This window comes from Scyliorhinus canicula, chromosome 1 (assembly GCF_902713615.1).
Source record: "Scyliorhinus canicula chromosome 1, sScyCan1.1, whole genome shotgun sequence".
Lineage (NCBI taxonomy): Eukaryota > Metazoa > Chordata > Chondrichthyes > Carcharhiniformes > Scyliorhinidae > Scyliorhinus > Scyliorhinus canicula.
In genome coordinates, this window is record NC_052146.1 from 255,200,223 (window position 1) to 255,218,289 (window position 18,067).

Genomic DNA, 18,067 nt, shown 5'->3' on the forward strand with positions numbered 1-18,067 from the left:
CACAATGCCCTCTCTTTGTCCCCGCAGGAGAAGTTAGCCCATAATAGGCAGGGAAGGGCCAAGATGGGTGGTGGGGTTCCTCACCCCCTATGAGGAACGGGACCTGCAGATCTCGGGGCTGGCCGAATATAGAGCAGTCACTGACAGCGAGGTTGGCCTGTGCCACAGAGGTCAGGATCCATTGCCCCTTCACCCAGTGACCTGTCTCAAATGAGCTGTTCATTTAAAATGAAATGATCCTTCCCTTTCACTGACCACATGTCCATTCTCTTGCAGGATCTCCATCTGATGGGGCCGGGCCATCTGGTTCCCCCCCCCCGCTCCCAAGAAAACACCCTGAAGAGCTCCAAGGATGCCACCATCGAGGCATCGCAGCTATCATCCCCAACCTCCGCCAGCACAGAAACACACACCTCGATGGACGACATTAGTGGACAGGCTTCTGGGGCACAGTCTGCTGAGCACCACACAGATGTTAATGCACATCATGTGTTTTTTGTTATTTACAGCACAGAAGGAGGCCATATGGGCCACCGTGTCTGCACCGGCTCGCAAAAGAGTTACCCAGCTAGTCCCATTCTCCAGCCCTATCTCTGTAGCCCTCGAAATTAATCCCTTTGAAATTTCTTTCCAGCTCTCTTTTGAATCCTCCTGGAATCCGTCCCCAGCACTCTCCCAGACAGCGCATTCCAAACTGCAACAACTCTCTGAGTAAAGAAGTTTGTCCTCATCTTACTCCTAGCTCTCTTGCTGACCATCTTGAAATTGTGACCCCTAGTCACTGAAATACCAACTAGTGGAAACAGAATATTCTTCTTTACCCTGTCGAAATTGTTCATAATCTTGAAGACCTCAGTAAGGTTGCCTCTTAATCTTCTCTGCTCCAAGGAGAATAAGTCCAATTTCTCTAATCTTTCCTTGTATCTAAAATTCTTTATTGCTGGTATCATTCTAGTAAATCTCCTCTGCACTCTCTCTAGGGCTTTAACATCCTTCCTTAAATAAGGTGCCCAGAACTGAACACTACTCCAAATGTGGTCTGACCAATGATTTGTAGAGATATAGCATCTCCTCCTTGCTTTTATACTCGATGCCTCTATTCATAAACCCAAGCTTCCTATAAATCCTATAAGCTTTCTTAACAACTGTTTCAAGTTGTCTGGCCACCTTATGCACTTGTACCCTAAGGTCCCTCTGCTCCTGTACTCCCCTCAAAGTTGTTCCATTGAGCCTATATTATCTCCCCATTTTTCTACTACCAAAATGCATTACCTCACATTTTGCTGCATTGAAGTTCATCTGCCAGGTGTCTGCCCATTAGGCCAAATTGACAAATGTCCCTTTGAAGTCGCGCAGTGTCATCCTCACAATTCACTATTCTCCGTAGCTTAGTATCCTCTGCAAATTTAGAGATTTTGCCCTCAGCTCCCACCTTAAAATTATTTATATAAGTCAGTGTTGGCAAGGGACCCAACACTAAGCCCTGGGGAGCACTACTTTCAACATGTCTCCGGTCTGAGAAATGCCCATCTGTACCTGCCCTCGGCTTCCTCCATATTCTCATCTTCATTTCCACATCATCAATATAAAGGCAGAGAGGAGAAAAGGCACAATACATTTCAAAGTATTTGATAAAGACAAAACTGAACCAGAGCGCATACTTGTGATTGTAACCTTTCTTCATCTCCATAAAAATATTTGTCTAATCTCTAATTGATCCTATGCTTCATTTATTTTTAGATATTTATAAAAAACATTTACTATTTTTCATTGTTGCTGACCAAACTTTCATCATACTAATCTGCACTAATTTCGACTCCTTTTTTTTGCATTTCTTCTCTAGTCGGTTTGATTTTTCTTGTGTTATTGGTCCTAGATTTGCGGCATGCTTCTTTTTAAAGTCACATTTTAATTTATCTCATTCAAGGTGCTGCAGCTTTTTTTGTGCACATATGTCTGTACTTTATCCTAATCAGCTCCTGTTTGAATATTTCTTAACACAAAATACATCTTGCTCTCCCTTTATTTAAATTCATTTCATTCTTTACCTCCTGGGCATTAAGTATTTCCTCAGTGGAGTGCATAAAGAAAGGCTGGCAGGGAGTATGACACACCAATAACAGAGCCTGCTGGATATCCACCTCTCCCCGCTTCCCCCCCAATACTTGCAGCATAAATAGAAACTTCATGTATGTAGAACATGCCGTTTAGGTAACATTTCAGAGAAGCTAAGTAACTTCTCATTACTTGTTTTAATCAGGAGATATTCAATAACCTTCAAGCAGGAAATAATAATAATCATCATCTTTATTAGTAAATAGTTGTTGCGATGTGCTGCCTATCTGCTCCCTCCATTCCTTCCCCAGCTCTGCAAATTAAGTTCTCCCTGTGACTGGGTTAAATGTCTTCAGTAAATCCTATGCTTATACTGCAGGCTATTATTGGAATTAATTAAATATTCAAATGTTGGAAATAAATTGTCATTTCTCCATGTTCTTTATTCTAAAATAAATCAGAAAAATAATCCAGCACTTGGGGCTCTATAGCCTTCCAAAGAAAATAGGAAAAATACATATATTGCATCATAGTTAATAAACAGGTAGCAAATATTTGCAGTTTTGAAAGGTACTTCATGATAATAACATTTTTTAGAAGAATAATGATCCTTTAATGCTTCTAAAGGACTCACAAGTCATAACTCATTTTCAATATCAAGATGTTTGCAAATCTAACTGTGGAGTGTGCATTTTTTATAACAAGTGATGACACAGGAAAAAATGTACAGACAAGGGACTGCACCTGCTGGTAACCTTTTAAAGAATAAATTTAGAGTACCCAATTCTTTTTTCCAATTAAGGGGCAATTTAGCATGGCCAATCCTCCCCTGCACATTTTTTGGGGTTGTGGGGGAGAGACCCATGCAGACATGGGGAGAATGTGCAAACTCCACACGGACAGTTACCCAGGGCCGGGATCGAACCCGGGTCCTCGGCACCGTGAGGCAGCAGTACTAACCATTGCGTCACCGTGCCGCCCACATGTTGGTTACTTTATGTTATATTTTTTTTTTTTTTTTTTGTTATAAATTTAGATTAGCCAATTATTTTTTCCAATTAAGGGGCAATTTTAGCATGGCCAATCCACCTACCCTGCACATTTTTGGGTTGTGGGGGCGAAACCCACGCTGACACGGGGAGAACGTGCAAACTCCACACGGACAGTGACCCAGAGCCGGGATCGAACCTGGGACCTCAGCGCCGTGAGGCGGTTGTGCTAACCACTAGGCCACCATGCTGCCCACTTTATGTTATATTTTGTGGAGAATAATCTCTCACTTTTCATTTGAAAATCTTATTTGCTACTGTTTACCCAAGTGCCATATCAATTCCCCTACTGAGCTATCTTCAATGCTTTCCTCCCTCAGCTTCTTCACCGAGCAACTGCTCATCCTTGATTATTCCAAGCTCCATCCCAATACGTTATGCTCTCTCTCTCTCTCTGCTCTGTGTTCACTACCCTTCAATCCTTCCTTAATCACTCACTCCATGCACACTTCTCCAACTTTGATTCTTGGCCATTCCCTTAACCTTGCTAACTTTCATGGACCTACTAATCGCATTGTATCTAACACACATAAAATCCACTTACAAATACACTTTCAAAATCCCAACTGGCTTGCCTTTGGTCCTTCATTTGCCATGACATTTCTGCAGTTTCTGATCCCATGTGATCAACCGCACCCTCACCTCACCTCATCTGCATTGAAACAATAACTCTCTGTCACCCATGCCATTCCACTAGCATAGTCCGCATCACTGCTCCCTTAAGCCCATGGGATGCTAATTTGAACAGATATGGTGGATAACTGGTCCAGCCATTCACAAGCAGATCTGCTTGGGCAACATAAATCACTACCAGGTCCTGCTCCCATCTGCCAAAACTGCTCACTATTCAAAAACAACTTATATTTCAGCAACAAGGTACATCACAGGCGTGCCATTGAAGGCACAGACAACAAAGGTGGAGCAATTAAAATTGCAATGTTCAAAAGGCCAGAATTAGATAGGCGCAGATAATACAGAGAACTGTGAGCTGGAGGAGATTACAGAGATAGAGAGGAGGAAAGACCTGGAGAGATTTTAAAACAAGGGTGGAAAGGTGAAAATCAAGGTATTGATTAGTCTGAGCCAATGTCGGTCAGTGAGAATAGGGGTGAGTTGGACAAGATTTGGCATGCATACATATGGGCAGCACAGTTGACATCAACTTTGCAGAAGGTAGAATGTGGAAGGCCACCGAAGAGTGTATTGGCAAAGTCAAATTATCTTTTTAAAAATATTTATTTAAACTTTTATCATTTTATACAAAAAATCCAAACAATACCAACAACTGTAAATCAAATAATAAAAACAATAACCTAATAAACCCACCTCCACCCTATTCCCCCACCCCAACAGCTAACAGTTACCAATTCCTTAAAGTACAATATGAACGGTTGCCATCTACGGTAGAACCGTTCAATTGACCCCTTCACGGTATATTTGACCTACTTGAGGTGCAAAAACTCCATCAAGTCACCTAGCCATGCCAAGGCATTAGGTGGCCTCACCAGTCTCCAACTCAGGAGATTCGCCTCCGAGCAACCAGCGAGGTGAATGCCAAAGTATTTGCCCCTGCTCCCATCCGCAGTCCGGCAGGTTCGATACCCCGAATATAGCTACTAAAGGACAGGGCTCCAGTTCAATGTTCAGAATTGCTGATATGTGCAACAAAAAAAAGACACACAGAAACTCACAAGCTTGGGACAGGACCAGAACATGTGCATGTGGTTCGCAGGCCCTCTCGAACAGCACTCGCACCAATCCTCAGTCTCCTCAAAGGATCGACACATTCTGCCCTGGTGAGGTGCACTCTAAACACTACCTCAAGTTGGATCAGACTCAGCCTCACATAGGCTGACATGGCGTTCACCCTGCGGAGGAACTCACTCCACACCTCCTTGTCCAGCATGGGTCACAACTCCTCCTCCCATTTAAGCTTCACATTCTCCACCAAGACTGACTCTTCCCCCAAAATTCGTCCATAGATGCCAGACGTACTACCCTCTTCCTACCCCAAAGGAGAAAGGATCCTATTCATTAAGTGCCATTGGAAATGTCGGAAACGTCCACCAACTAAATTCCGAACTTGGAGGTGCCTAAACATGTCCGAGCTTGAGTGCCCAACTTTCTCTTTCAACTCTCCCGGACATGGAAACCGTCCCTCCAAAAATAAATCCCTCACTCTCTCCAGCCCCTTACCATTCCACCCACAAATGTGACATCCAACTTCACCATTTCGAACCAGTGGTTCATACAAATAGGGGCCCACCTTGATGCTGACACCAACTTGAAATGCTGCTGGAGTTGCCTCCATATTTTTAAAGCAGAGCAAACGCCGAAGCAAAGGGCCAAGATGCTGTCGCCAGCACCCAAAACTGAACCCACGGAAAATCAAATCTAATGGTAACAAATGCACGAACAAGGGTTTCAGCAGTGGATGAGCTGAGGCAGGGCAAAGTAAGGTAATGTTACAGGGTGAGAAGAGGTACTCTTAGTAATGGTACAGATACGTGATTGGGAGTTCATTATGGGTCAAGTATGAAACCAACAAAAGAAACAATCTGGTTCAGAATCAGACAAATAAGAGGGAGAGTCAGTTGCTAGGGAACTGAGTTTAGAGCAGGAACCGAAAACAATGGGGGCGCGATTCTCCAGAAAGATTTCTAAATGTGGTAGCGAGCGGGAACTGTCGCGAGCTTCCCAGCACTAGGCTCGGCGAGGCCAGCAATGCTATTCAACGTTAATCGGTCCACTTAATGAGGCCTCAGAGGCTTTACAACCAGCCCCAAGATTTGGAGATGCGGACCTGGACAGGTTCATAGATGCGGTGGAGGCCAGGAGGGATGTGTTGTTCCCCCAAGGATCCCAAAGTGTGAGCCACAGAGCAGCCAGTGTCACCTGGGACAAAGTGGCAGCGGCCGTCAGCTCAGGAAGCGTGGCCAGGAGGAGTGGCCTCCAGTGCCACACGAAAGTTGATGCGGGCAGCACAGGTGAGCTGATGACACCCCGCCCCTGAAACCCCCCCCCCCCCGTCCCTCCAACGCGACCAGCCCCCCCAACCCTCCATCTGCCTCCCCAACCCTCCTTCACATACCCCCACCCCCTAACCAATGTGAACCACACGTGTGGCGAATGATGCCCACAAGAGAAGCTCTCCCACAATCGCCGGCAGAGGGCCCAGACCAGCAGAGGGCTGCCAGCCATAAGAATCCTCATGACCTTCGAGGAATGGGTCCTGGAGGTTACGGGGATGGCCAAGGGCAGAGCAGTCACCAATGCGGAATTTGATGCACGTCGCAGAGGTAAGGATCCACTGGGCCCCACCTGGATGGGCTGTCACACGTGAGTTGTTATTGCCATACAGACTCACCCACCCCTCCCACTGACCATGTGTTCATTCCCCCACAGATCCTCCAGCCGACAGCGCCGGCCCATCTGGAGTGGCCCCACCCCCTATGTCTCATGAGAAGACCTCGGCGATGCCACAATCGACACATCACAGCCTCCACCGCAGATACATATACCTCAGTGGGCAACATTAATGGACAGGCTTCTGGGGCACAATCCGGTGAGTACCACACAGTTGCTGATGCACATCAGATGGAGGCAGGAACCCGCAGGCAAGACAGCAGTCGGAGGATCTCAGGATGCAGCTGGGTCCCAGCCAGATGCTGAGCCTCTGGAACAGGTTTACCGAGCTGATGAATGAATGAAAATGAAATGAAATGAAATGAAATGAAATTCGCTTATTGTCACAAGTAGGCTTCAAATGAAGTTATTGTGAAAAAGCCCCTCGTCTGATGGCGACTTTAGGGAGCAGCCGGGGCATTCAGAGGGAGATGCCAGTAAGTCCATAGCCGATTGGAGGAATCCCAGAGGCTATGGGTGCAGGAGATGTTGCCGGCAATGCGTGGCACCAATGCCAACACTGCTAGGGTGGCGACCGCAGTGGAAAGCCTGGTGCGCAAAGTCAGTAGCATGAGTGAAGGTGTCCAAAGCATTGGCAGTCGGTGATGGCCATGGCTGAGAGCCTCGGTAGGCTGTCTGACTCGATGGGGGACGTGACCCAATACCAGGTTGACCTTGATGAGGTGTTGCAGGACATGTCCTGTTCTCAGATGGGAATGGCCGAGGAACTGCAGAGCTTGTCCCAGTCGCAGATGGGCACTGTCGAGGCATGCAGAGCTTGGCCCAATCACTGAAGAGCATCACCGAGGGCATCAACACGATGGTGCAGACATTGGGGACCCACCAGTGCTGGTAGAGCCAGATGATGCAGGGTCCCTATGGACACCAATCGGGAGGAGGGGAGATGAGAATAATTTTTTAAGCAGTAAATTGTTACAATCTGGAATAGCACTGCTTGAACAGGTGATGAACATAGATCCAATAACAATTTACAAAAGGGAATTGGATATATAATTAAACAGGAAGCAAATTGCTAAATTGTGGGACAAGACCAGGGGATTGGGACAAATTGGTGGATCTTTCAAACTGCAGTAGAGGCACTGTCGGCCAAAGGGACTCATTCTGTGTTGTATGACTCCAGTCACCTTTTTCACTGCTGTGCTTATACTTTTAAATCCTTTTCATTATTAAATTCACTGACTCCATGTTTGACCTCCCGTAAAATACTCATTTTTATGCGCAGCTGAAAAATGCTGCCTGATTTCATTATTTGTCACGTGAAAAAAAAGGCATTTTCATCTCACTCAGTTTGCTTTTTTCACATGTTTTTGGAGGGCTAAAATCCGCAGAGCAGTATTAAACACAAATGAATAGTTAGTCCGCACTTCCGTCTGTCTTTGCACCATTGTGTATTCAAATATATTGTATTCATTGTGTATCCCTTTTTCACAAAAATTAGTGTAGTCTTACAATATAATATTTTTATATATTAAAACATTCTACTTTTCACCACAACAAAATGCACTGATTCTTACAATGATTGTTTGCTGATTTTTGTAACTCAGCCTAAAACAGCCCACAGCATTTTCAGAAACCTTTAAATGTAAAAGAGTTCCATTGCAAGTCAAAAGAAACATCAAGGTGAGGCCTCTCAGTGAGAAACAGCAGGGCGCAACCTACCAGTTGCTGAGTTAGCAGTATGCAATGTTTCCAATAGTAAGGTTAAAAAAAAAGTGAAGTGAAAACATAATTTATCCATGTGGTAATTTATGCATGGCGCCATGAATGTGTGCTCATGATTGAAATTTGTTTTGTCACACAAATCTAGCAAGTAGTGATTAATTTTTTAAAAATGTCAAAAGCATGGTCTCAAATAAATTGCAGACAAAGCCGGTCCCCCTCAAAAATGTAATAAACAGTAAGAAATCTGAGCGTACCACGGCTGCCTATTAGCATATTTTTTTCACTTACATGCAAAGTTAAGTCCAAGGAAATTGATACGCTCACTGTTCTGCTTTACATACTGGAATTGCATTACCTAGAATTGCTTATCATTATTGCAAGAATGCACAAAGGGAAGTAATCAGAGGATGGAGAATTACTTTTCACTCCAGTTGTTTCACTCCTTTTTAGTAACACAGACATTCCAAAATATATTTTGAATTGGAATTTAAATTGTTCCAGTTTCTGTAATTAAAAAAAAGCATTGTGCAAGTACAAAGTTAACAAGTTTCAAACAAAACCCAAGATGAGAGGAAGCCTTTTTTTCCCCACAGAGTAGTAGAGTTGTGAAAAATAGATCTATTCAAAAATGAATTGGATAAATGATGTGGTCAGAAATGGGAATTTAAGTTATTATGAATGTGGATAATCAAATACTTGATAGAACACCGTGGTTTCTGTGCTACTATCACCAAAAAAATGTCATCTGGGAAACAACTAGCATGGGTTGAACAATGGATACTGATTGCAGAGATTTTCTAGAATTTCACTTGATTAATTTTGGGACCAGGGAGTACTTGTGTAAAACTTTGCCTCGGGAGATTAAACAGATGGGCTAGAGTCCATGATAAGGTAGATCACACACAGTCTATGAAAAGAACAAGTTTGATGGTTTAATATGGTAAGTGTTACGACTTAGTCTATCCAATGTATTGCTTCTTGCAAGAAAAGCATATATAGAGAATTTGTGGCCCGTATAGTTTTTCAACCATTAAAATGACCGGCATACATTAATTCTTAATATGTGCTTCAATGCATGAACCTCTGCGCCCATAATGCTAAATCACAAAATGTACTCCGGTTCCATTTCCTTAACTTCTCAATATGGTATTGGGCAAACCTCTTTTTATTAGAAACGGAAGAAACGTCAAGAATGTTTGATATTATGTTGTCAAAAACGACAGAAAACAAGTAAGATAAGATCCAATTCAACAAGATATATTGTTTGATTCAAATCTAAAAAAAAGTGCGCAAATACTCTATTGTTGAGGCAGTGCCCTTTAAGGGACTGAGCTTTGTTTGATATAATTGCAAAAATATTTCATTAAAATAACCCACAATACAATGTAAAATTGCTATAAGTAATGGTGCAGGACTGGGTAGAGGAATTTTTGTTTTCTTTCTCCCCCTCTGCAATGGAGTATCCTTTTCAATTAACTGATGCATAAAACTTTTATAAACCTGGTAATTGGAAGGCTCCTAATATAACTGCATTCACAAGCAGTTTCAAATTCCTCACCATCCACAGAAACAAATGTGACTAAAAAGGTCAAACTTTACCTCTTTCATTTAACAAAGGAGTCTAATAATTCTTCTTTATGTAAAGTAAAAAGCATTATGTTCTGTGACAGAAGCGATACAATTTCCAAAAATCTCAGTGAGCACATCCATCTTGCTAGAAATATTTTTCTCCTTGTTTTACAGAGCTTTGCTGAACCTGAGGAAACAAGACTTTACTGCTGACCCAAGAATGAGAGCTGAATGTCATATCTAGTTACATTTCACAATTAAGGATTGATCTTTGGGCATCCATAGTTTAGTCTTTAAAGAATTAGCATCTGAAAAATAAAACTGCCCTTCATTAGGCAGAATTGGATTTATGAATCCTGGGGTTAACGGTACAAAGCATTTTGTTTCCTCAGTGGGGTTAAGGGTGCCTGGTGTTTCTGTTGATTGCCCTATACCACAGTTAACTAAGTGTAACTCATACGGCCAATAGATCCAGTGTGGAAATTCAATCTATAGTGCCAAAATATGCCTGAGCCTCTTTTAGCTTGGAATCAGCAATTGGGCTGTGCACTTCCCAGAAAAGGACCAAGGCTGGATCATAATTAGCTTTAGGGTTTGTTTCAATAATTTAGGCGAACTGATGGTGCCTACATAGGTAGCTCCACACTTGAAGAAATGAATATTCGGTTACAAGACTCACAGGCAGTAGCCTGACATCTGATATGTTCACATTTTCAGTGAACAGGGAGGTCTCTGGTTGAGTTTCTTATATTTCTGCCATCATGAAATGAATTAGTGGCCATGAGATTAATTTGCTAATGTCTGTACCAAATCATCATCAATAATATAGATTTACGATGATTCACATTTATGCAACACCTTGAATTACAAGAAATTCAATAAATTTTTGAAATGAATCATTTGTTTGATATAAAAGGCACAAACATATTTTAATTTTTTTTCTCTGCCAAAAAGACAGCAATCACCTCCTACTTATGAAAGCCTTTAATTTTGATTATAAATGTTATTTGACATGCTGTGCACTTTATGGGAACTGCACAAATTACACATAATTTTTCTTTACCTGAATTGCCAGATGAGTCCATTTGTTGGAGTGGATTTTTCCACGTGTATTCACAATTGCTGGTGGTTCCAAGCCAAATGATGTGCGGTAATAAAACATAGATCCTGTTTCTGATATTGTTAGTTTGAAAATTGTTTGTCCGTTGATAGCTTTTTCAATGATAGTCCTGAAGAAAAACAAACAGCATCAGTAAATATAATGAAGTCTCCCCAGCATGAATATTTTAATCCGGAAAATTTGTATGAGATATGGATTCTGAATGAGCAATGCATTACGATGTTAAGTTTGGGGGGCGAGAAGAGTCAAATTAGGAGAACACAAATTCCAAAATAAACAAACATATGTAAGTATATAGGGCGCGTTTCTCCCGAGTCACGAAGACTCGGGAAGCTGGCGTCAAAAACGGGCGGGTTTGACGCCAGCCTCCGGCCCCCCCGACCGGGAACCGATTCAGCTCCCCGGTCGGGGCTAGTACCGCGCGGCCATGAACTCCGGCATCGCGGGCTTAACAAATTTTGTTAAAGCCCGCTAGCCAGAGTTAGCGACGGCTGACGCGTCAGATGATGTCAGCCACGCATGCGCGGACTGGACGACTCCAACCCGCGTATGCGCGGATGACGTCATTGCGCTTGTGCGTGAAACTCGTGCATGCGCGGGCCGTTATGCCCCGCAGAAGCCCCGCGGATGGATCCATCGGGGCGGCGGAGGGAGAAAGAGTGCACGGGGTAAGTACCCGCTGCCCGCGATCGGTGCCCACCGATCGCAGGCCCATGGCACCCTTGGCACGGCCGTGGTACTGCCGTGCCAATCGGTGCTATGGTTCCCCAGATCGGGACTTTACGGCCGTTTTTACGAACGGTCAGACCAGGTGTGTTTTACGTTCATAAAAACGGCCGTAAAGGCCTTGGAATTCGGCCCATCGGCCAGGGGTGAATAGCTGCTCGCCGTAAAAAAACGGCGGGCAGCGATTCGTGTCGGGAGGCGGGCGTGGGGGGGGGGGGGAGAATAGCGGGAGGGCATCGGACCAGCATGTCCGTAAAAATTTACGCCGCCCGCTATTCTCTGAATTTTCGCGAACGCGGAGAATTGCGCCCATAGTATGATCTGGAAAATTGACAAGAAAATTAGCTTTCTGAAGTCTGACTGATTTCTGGGCAATATGTGTGTCCATCAACATTACCTTGTTGTGGATGTTCAGTTTTTGTGTGGCAAAATGCCTAAACAAACCTTGCAGTGCTCTGGTGTATTCTATGGCCTGAATCTTTTAGGGTCTCCCTCCCACCATCCGAAAGCTTCCGAGGGCCCTGTAGCCATTTCAAGCAGTCAGAAGGGGAGATGGTGGCACTGTGGTGCAGTGGGGACTTGGGTCTGATTCCCACCACGACAGATGGTAAAATTTGAATTCAATAAAAACATCTGAATAATGGTGAGCATTGTCGATTGTAATAAAAACCCATCTGATTCACTAATGTCCTTCAGGGAAGGAAACCTTTCGTCCTTATCTGGCCTGGTCTACATGTGACTCCAGACCCACAGCAATGTGGTTTACACTGAAATGGCCCAGCAAGCACTCAGTTGTAACTATCCAATCACTACAAAGACAACAAAAAGGAATGAAACCAAGCAGACCACCTGGCATTGACCTGACACCACAAACAACAACAGCCCTGTCCACCCTGTAAAGTCCTCCTTACTCATACCTGGGGGCCTCGTGCCAAAATTGGGAGACCTGTCTCACAGACTAGTCATGCAATAGTCTAATATAGTTATACTCACAGTGGCATACCTTACAGATAATGTCCCAGACACCACCATCACCATTCCTGGATATGTCTGGTCCCACCGGCAGGACAGAGCCAGCAGAAGTGGCGGCACAGTGGTATACAGTCGGGAGCAGGTTGCCCAAGGATTCTCAACATCAACTCTGGACCCTATGAAGTCTTGTAGCACCAGGAACCAACACGAAAACATCCTGCTGTTTATCACATGCCATCCCCCCTCAGCTGATGAATCAGCACCCCATGTTCAACACAACTTGGAGGAAGCACTGAGGGTGGCAAGAATGCCGAATATACTCTGGGTGGGAGACTTCAATGTCCATCATCAAGAGTGGCTCAGTAATACCAATACAGACCAAGCTGGCTGAGTCCTAAAGGGCATAGCTGCTAGACTGGATAGTCAGGGAATCAATAAGAGGAAAAACTTACATGTCCTTATGCTCACCAACTTGCCTGTTGCAGATGTATCTGTCCACGACAGTATCAGTAGAAGTGACCACCGCACAGTCCTTGTTGAGACAAAGTTCCATCTTCAAATTGAGGATACCCTCCATCATCTTCAATGGCACTACCGCCATGCTAAATGAGATAGACTTTGCACAGACCCAGTAAATTAAGAATGGGCATCCATGAGGCACTGTGGCCATCAGGTGCAGAATTTTAGTCAACCATAACCTATAATCTCATAGCCCAGCATATTCCCCATTCTACTATTACCACATGGTTCAATGAAGAGGACAGGTGGGCATACCAGAAACAACACCAGGCATACCTAAAAATGATGTGTCAACCTGTGAAGCTACAACAGAGAATGACTTGCATGAGCAGTAAGTGACAGATAGAGCGAAGCAAACCCCCAACCCCTGGATCAGATCTAAGCTCTGCAGCCCTGTCACATCCAGCTGTGACTGCTAGTGGACAATTAAACAAATCATGAGAGGAGAAAGCTCCATAAATATCCCATCCTCAATGATGGAGGAGCCCAGCACATAAGGCAAGGCTGAAGCGTTCGCAACAATCTTCAGCCAGAATTGTCGAGTGGATAATCTATCTCCGCCTCATCCAGAGGTCCCCAACATCATATATTATCAGTTTTCAGCCAATTTGATTAATTCCATGTGATGTCAAGAAAGTGGCTGAAAGCACTGGACACTTCAACGGTTTTGGCCCCTGACAATATTCTGACAACAGTACTGAAGATGTGTGCTCCAGAACTTGCTGCATCCCTGGCCAAGCTGTTCCAATATAGCTACAACACTGGCATCTACCCAGTAATGTGGAAAATTGCCCAGTTATGTCCTGTACATCAAGAAAGAGGACAAATCCAACCCTGCCAATTACCGCTCCGTCAATCCACTCTCAATCATCAGTAAAGTGATGGACGTGTCATCAACAACAGTATCAAGCGACACTTGCTTAGCAATAACCTGTTCACTGATACTCAGTTTCGGATCCGCCAGGGTTACTCAGGTCTTGACATCATTGGCTCAAACATAGACAAAAGAGCTGAATTCCAGAGGTGATGTGAGAGTGATTTCCCATAACATCAAGCCAGCATTTGACTGATTATGGCATTAAGCAGCCTGAGCAAATCTGGAGTTGTGGCAATCAGGGAGGAAACCTTCCCTTGGTTGGAGTCGTACTAGTATGAAGAAAGATCGAATCATTGAATCCCTACACTACAGAAGGAGGCCATTCAGCTCATCGAGTCTGCACCAACCCTTTGAAAGAGCACTCCACCCAAGCCCACTCCCTCGCCCTATCCCAATAGCCCCTTAACCTAGCCTCTACACTTTTAGGCACTAAGGGGCAATTTAGCATGGCCAATTTACCTAAAGTGCACATCTTTGGACTGTGGGAGACACGGGGAGAATGTGCAAACTCCACAGTCACCCAAGGTCGGAATTGATTCCGGGTCCCTAGTGATTCCGGGTCACTGTGAGGCAGCAGTGCTAACTACTATGCCACCGTGTTAACCCAATCAGATGTGTGATCGTTGGAGGTCAATCATCTCAGTTCCAGGACATCACTGCAGGAGTGCCTCATAGGAGTATCCTCGGCCCAACCATCTTCATCAATGACCTGCCTTCCATAATAAGGTTAGAAGTATGTTTGCTGATAACTGGAAAATGTTCAGCACCACTTGCGACTCCTCAGATACTGAAGCAGTCCATGTCCAAAAGCAGCATGACTTGGACAATATCCAGGCTTGACTGACAAGTGACATTTGTGGCAAACAAGTGCCAGGCAATGCCAATCTCCAACAAGAAAGAATCTAACCATCACCGCTTGACCTTCAATAGCATTGCCATCACTTAATACCCCACTGTCAAATTCCTGTGGCTTACATTTGACCAGAAACTGAACTAGATATACAAATACTGTAGCTACAAGAGTAGGTTAGAGGCTAGGATTCCTGTGGCGAGTTACTCACCTCCTGACTCCCCCAAAGACTGTCCACCATGTGCAAGGCATAATTCAGGAGTGTAATAGAATACTCTCCACTTGTCTGGATGAGTGCAGCTCCAACAACACTCAAAAAGCTCAAAACCATCCACTATCACTGGGTCAAAATCTCATCGCTCCAACCCTAACAGCACTGTGGGTGAACCTGAACCTCCAGGACTGCAGTGGCCAAAGAAGGCAGTTCACCACCCTCTTCTCAATGGCAATTAGAGATGGGCAATAAACGCTGGCCAACTAGCAACACCCACATCCTATAAATGTATTTAAAAAAAATATGTTCCCTTTCCACCCAAGATCCAGGTCCGGTTGTTTTTGGGCTTTCCCCATGTCAAATAAATCCTCCCACCAGCCTAAAGGTTGAGGCTGGATAGTAAATGTCTATTCATTGGCCACTTAAGGTCCTCAATTGGGGAAAGGGTGGGTTTCCTGTTCAAGGCCTTACCCGCCCCCGTGTAAAATTGTAGCATTATCGCGGTGGGCGGGAATCAGTTTCACATTCCTCCCCAACTAAAAACTTGCCAGTGGGGGAGTGTGTAATTCTGGCCCATATTTTTGTAAACCAATGAATCTCCAGTGGCATTTTCCATAGTGGGAAACAATTTGTGCATTACTGCACATTACTGGCAGTGGGAGAAGTGACTGAGGGTGAAGCCATGTCCAAGACAGGACCTTCAAGAGAGGCAGCAGTGTGAACACGGGTAAAACCAGGTCCAACAGGGAAAATGTAGGAAAGTGAGAGGAATAGCTGCAGATCAAACTAGTCATGAGAGTGGACATACTGGAGAACAAGAGGACAGACCAAGGATAAAATCGAGCATAACAACAGAACTGTGCGAAAGCAAGAGAAACAACTGCAGGTAAAAATCGGCCCAAGAATGGACCTGCAGGATTGTGAGCAGAGTGGCTACAATCATTTGGTCTCTTCATCCAAGTCATTCATATAGATTGTAAATTGATGAGTCGCCAGCATTGACCCCTGTAGCGCTTCCATTAATTACAGTTTGCCAACTTGAAAATGATCTATATATCCATCAGGGAGGGTTTAAACTAATTTAGCAGAGGAATGAGAACCGGATTTGTAGTCCAGCAACTAAGGTAGCCGATATTCAGGATGCCAAAGCATGTAGTGAGGCAGTGGGGAAGGGAACACTGACAAAGGAGAGTATTTGCAGGCACGGAGATGGGTTGAAGTGTGTATACTTCAACGCAAGAAGCATCAGGAATAAGGTGGGTGAACTTAAGGCATGGAACAGTACTTGGGACTACGATGTGGTGGCCATCACGGAAACTTGGATAGAAGATAGAAGAAATGGTTGTTGGAGATCCCTGGTTATAGTTGTTTCAATAAGATTTGGGAGGATGGTAAAAGAGGTGGGGGGGGGGGGGGGGGTGGCATTATTAATTTGAGATAGTATAACAGCTGCAGAAAGGCAGTTTGAGGAGGATCTGCCTACTGAGGTAGTATGGGTTGAAGTCAGAAATAGGAACAGAAGAACATAAGAACTAGGAGCAGGATTAGGCCATCTGGCCCCTCGAGCCTGCTCCACCATTCAATGAGATCGTGGCTGATCTTTTGTGGACTCAGCTCCACTTTCCGGCCCGAACACCATAATCCTTAATCCCTTTATTGTTCAAAAAACTATCTATCTTTACCTTAAAAACATTTAATGACGGAGACCCAACTGCTTCACTGGGCAAGGAATTCCATAGATTCACAACCCTTTGGGTGAAGAAGTTCCTCCTAAACTCAGTCCTAAATCTACTTCCCCTTATTTTGAGGCTATGCTCCCTAGTTCTGCTTTCACCCGCCAGTGGAAACAACCTGTCCACATCTATCCTATCTATTCCCTTCATAATTTTACATGTTTCTATAAGATCCCCCCACATCCTTCTAAATTCCAACGAGTACGGTCCCAGTCTACTCATCCTCTCCTCGTAATCCAACCCCTTCAGCCCTGGGATTAACCTAGTGAATCTCCTCTGCACACCCTCCAGTGCCAGTACGTCCTTTCTCAAGTAAGGAGACCAAAACTGAACACAATACTCCAGGTGTGGCCTCACTAACACCTTATACAATTGCAGCATAACCTCCCTAGTCTTAAACTCCATCCCTCTAGCAATGAAGGACAAAATTCCATTTACCTTCTTAATCACCTGTTGCACCTTTAACCAACTTTCTGTGACTCATGCACTAGCACACCCAGGTCTCTCTGCACAGCAGCATGCTGCAATATTTTATTATTTAAATAATAATCCCGTTTGCTGTTATTCCTACCAAAATGGATAACCTCACATTTGTTAACATTGTATTCCATCTGCCAGACCCTAGCCCATTCACTTAACCTATCCAAATCCCTCTGCAGACTTCCAGTATCCTCTGCACTTTTCGCTTTACCACTTATCTTAGTGTCATCTGCAAACTTGGACACATTGCCCTTGGTCCCCAACTCCAAATCATCTATATAAATTGTGAACAACTGTGGGCCCAACACGGATCCCTGAGGGACACCACTAGCTACTGATTGCCAACCAGAGAAATACCAATTAATCCCCACTCTTTGCTTTCTATTAATTAACCAATCCTCTATCCATGCCACTACTTTACCATTAATGCCATGCATCTTTATCTTATGCAGCAACCTTTTGTGTGGCACCTTGTCAAAGGCTTTCTGGAAATCCAGATATACCACATCCATTGGCTCCCCGTTATCTACCGCACTGGTAATGTCCTCAAAAAATTCCACTAAATTAGTTAGGCATGACCTGCCCTTTATGAACCCATGCTGCATCTGCCCAATGGGACAATTTCTATCCAGATGTCTCGCTATTTCTTCCTTGATGATAGATTCCACCATCTTCCCTACTACTGACGTTAAGCTCACTGGCCTATAATTACCCGCTCTCTGCCTACCTCCTTTTTTTAAACAGTGGTGTCACGTTTGCTAATTTCCAATCCACCGGGACCACCCCAGGGTCTAGTGAATTTTGGTAAATTTTCA

General features: G+C 44.3%; 1 protein-coding gene and 1 long non-coding RNA gene across 8 annotated transcripts in view; one reads left to right on the top strand and one right to left on the bottom strand.

Moving 5' to 3' along the window:
- The window catches only part of LOC119973510, a 79,514-nt gene extending 68,955 nt beyond the window's left edge, over nt 1–10,559 (top strand). Inside the window, exon 3 of the long non-coding RNA XR_005462335.1 lies at nt 9,936–10,559. This is a non-coding gene — a long non-coding RNA (uncharacterized LOC119973510). The remainder of the gene's footprint in view (nt 1–9,935) is intronic.
- Nucleotides 1–18,067, bottom strand: part of ush2a (Usher syndrome 2A (autosomal recessive, mild)) — a 1,354,742-nt gene that overhangs the window by 1,284,591 nt on the left and 52,084 nt on the right. For all 7 annotated transcript variants that reach the window (XR_005462328.1, XM_038811752.1, XM_038811743.1 and 4 more), the window contains exon 3: nt 10,825–10,990. Coding sequence is in view for 6 of the 7 variants with exons in the window: in XM_038811752.1 (XP_038667680.1) it covers nt 10,825–10,990 (166 nt within the window). In the remaining variant the exon portion in view is untranslated. The remainder of the gene's footprint in view (nt 1–10,824; nt 10,991–18,067) is intronic.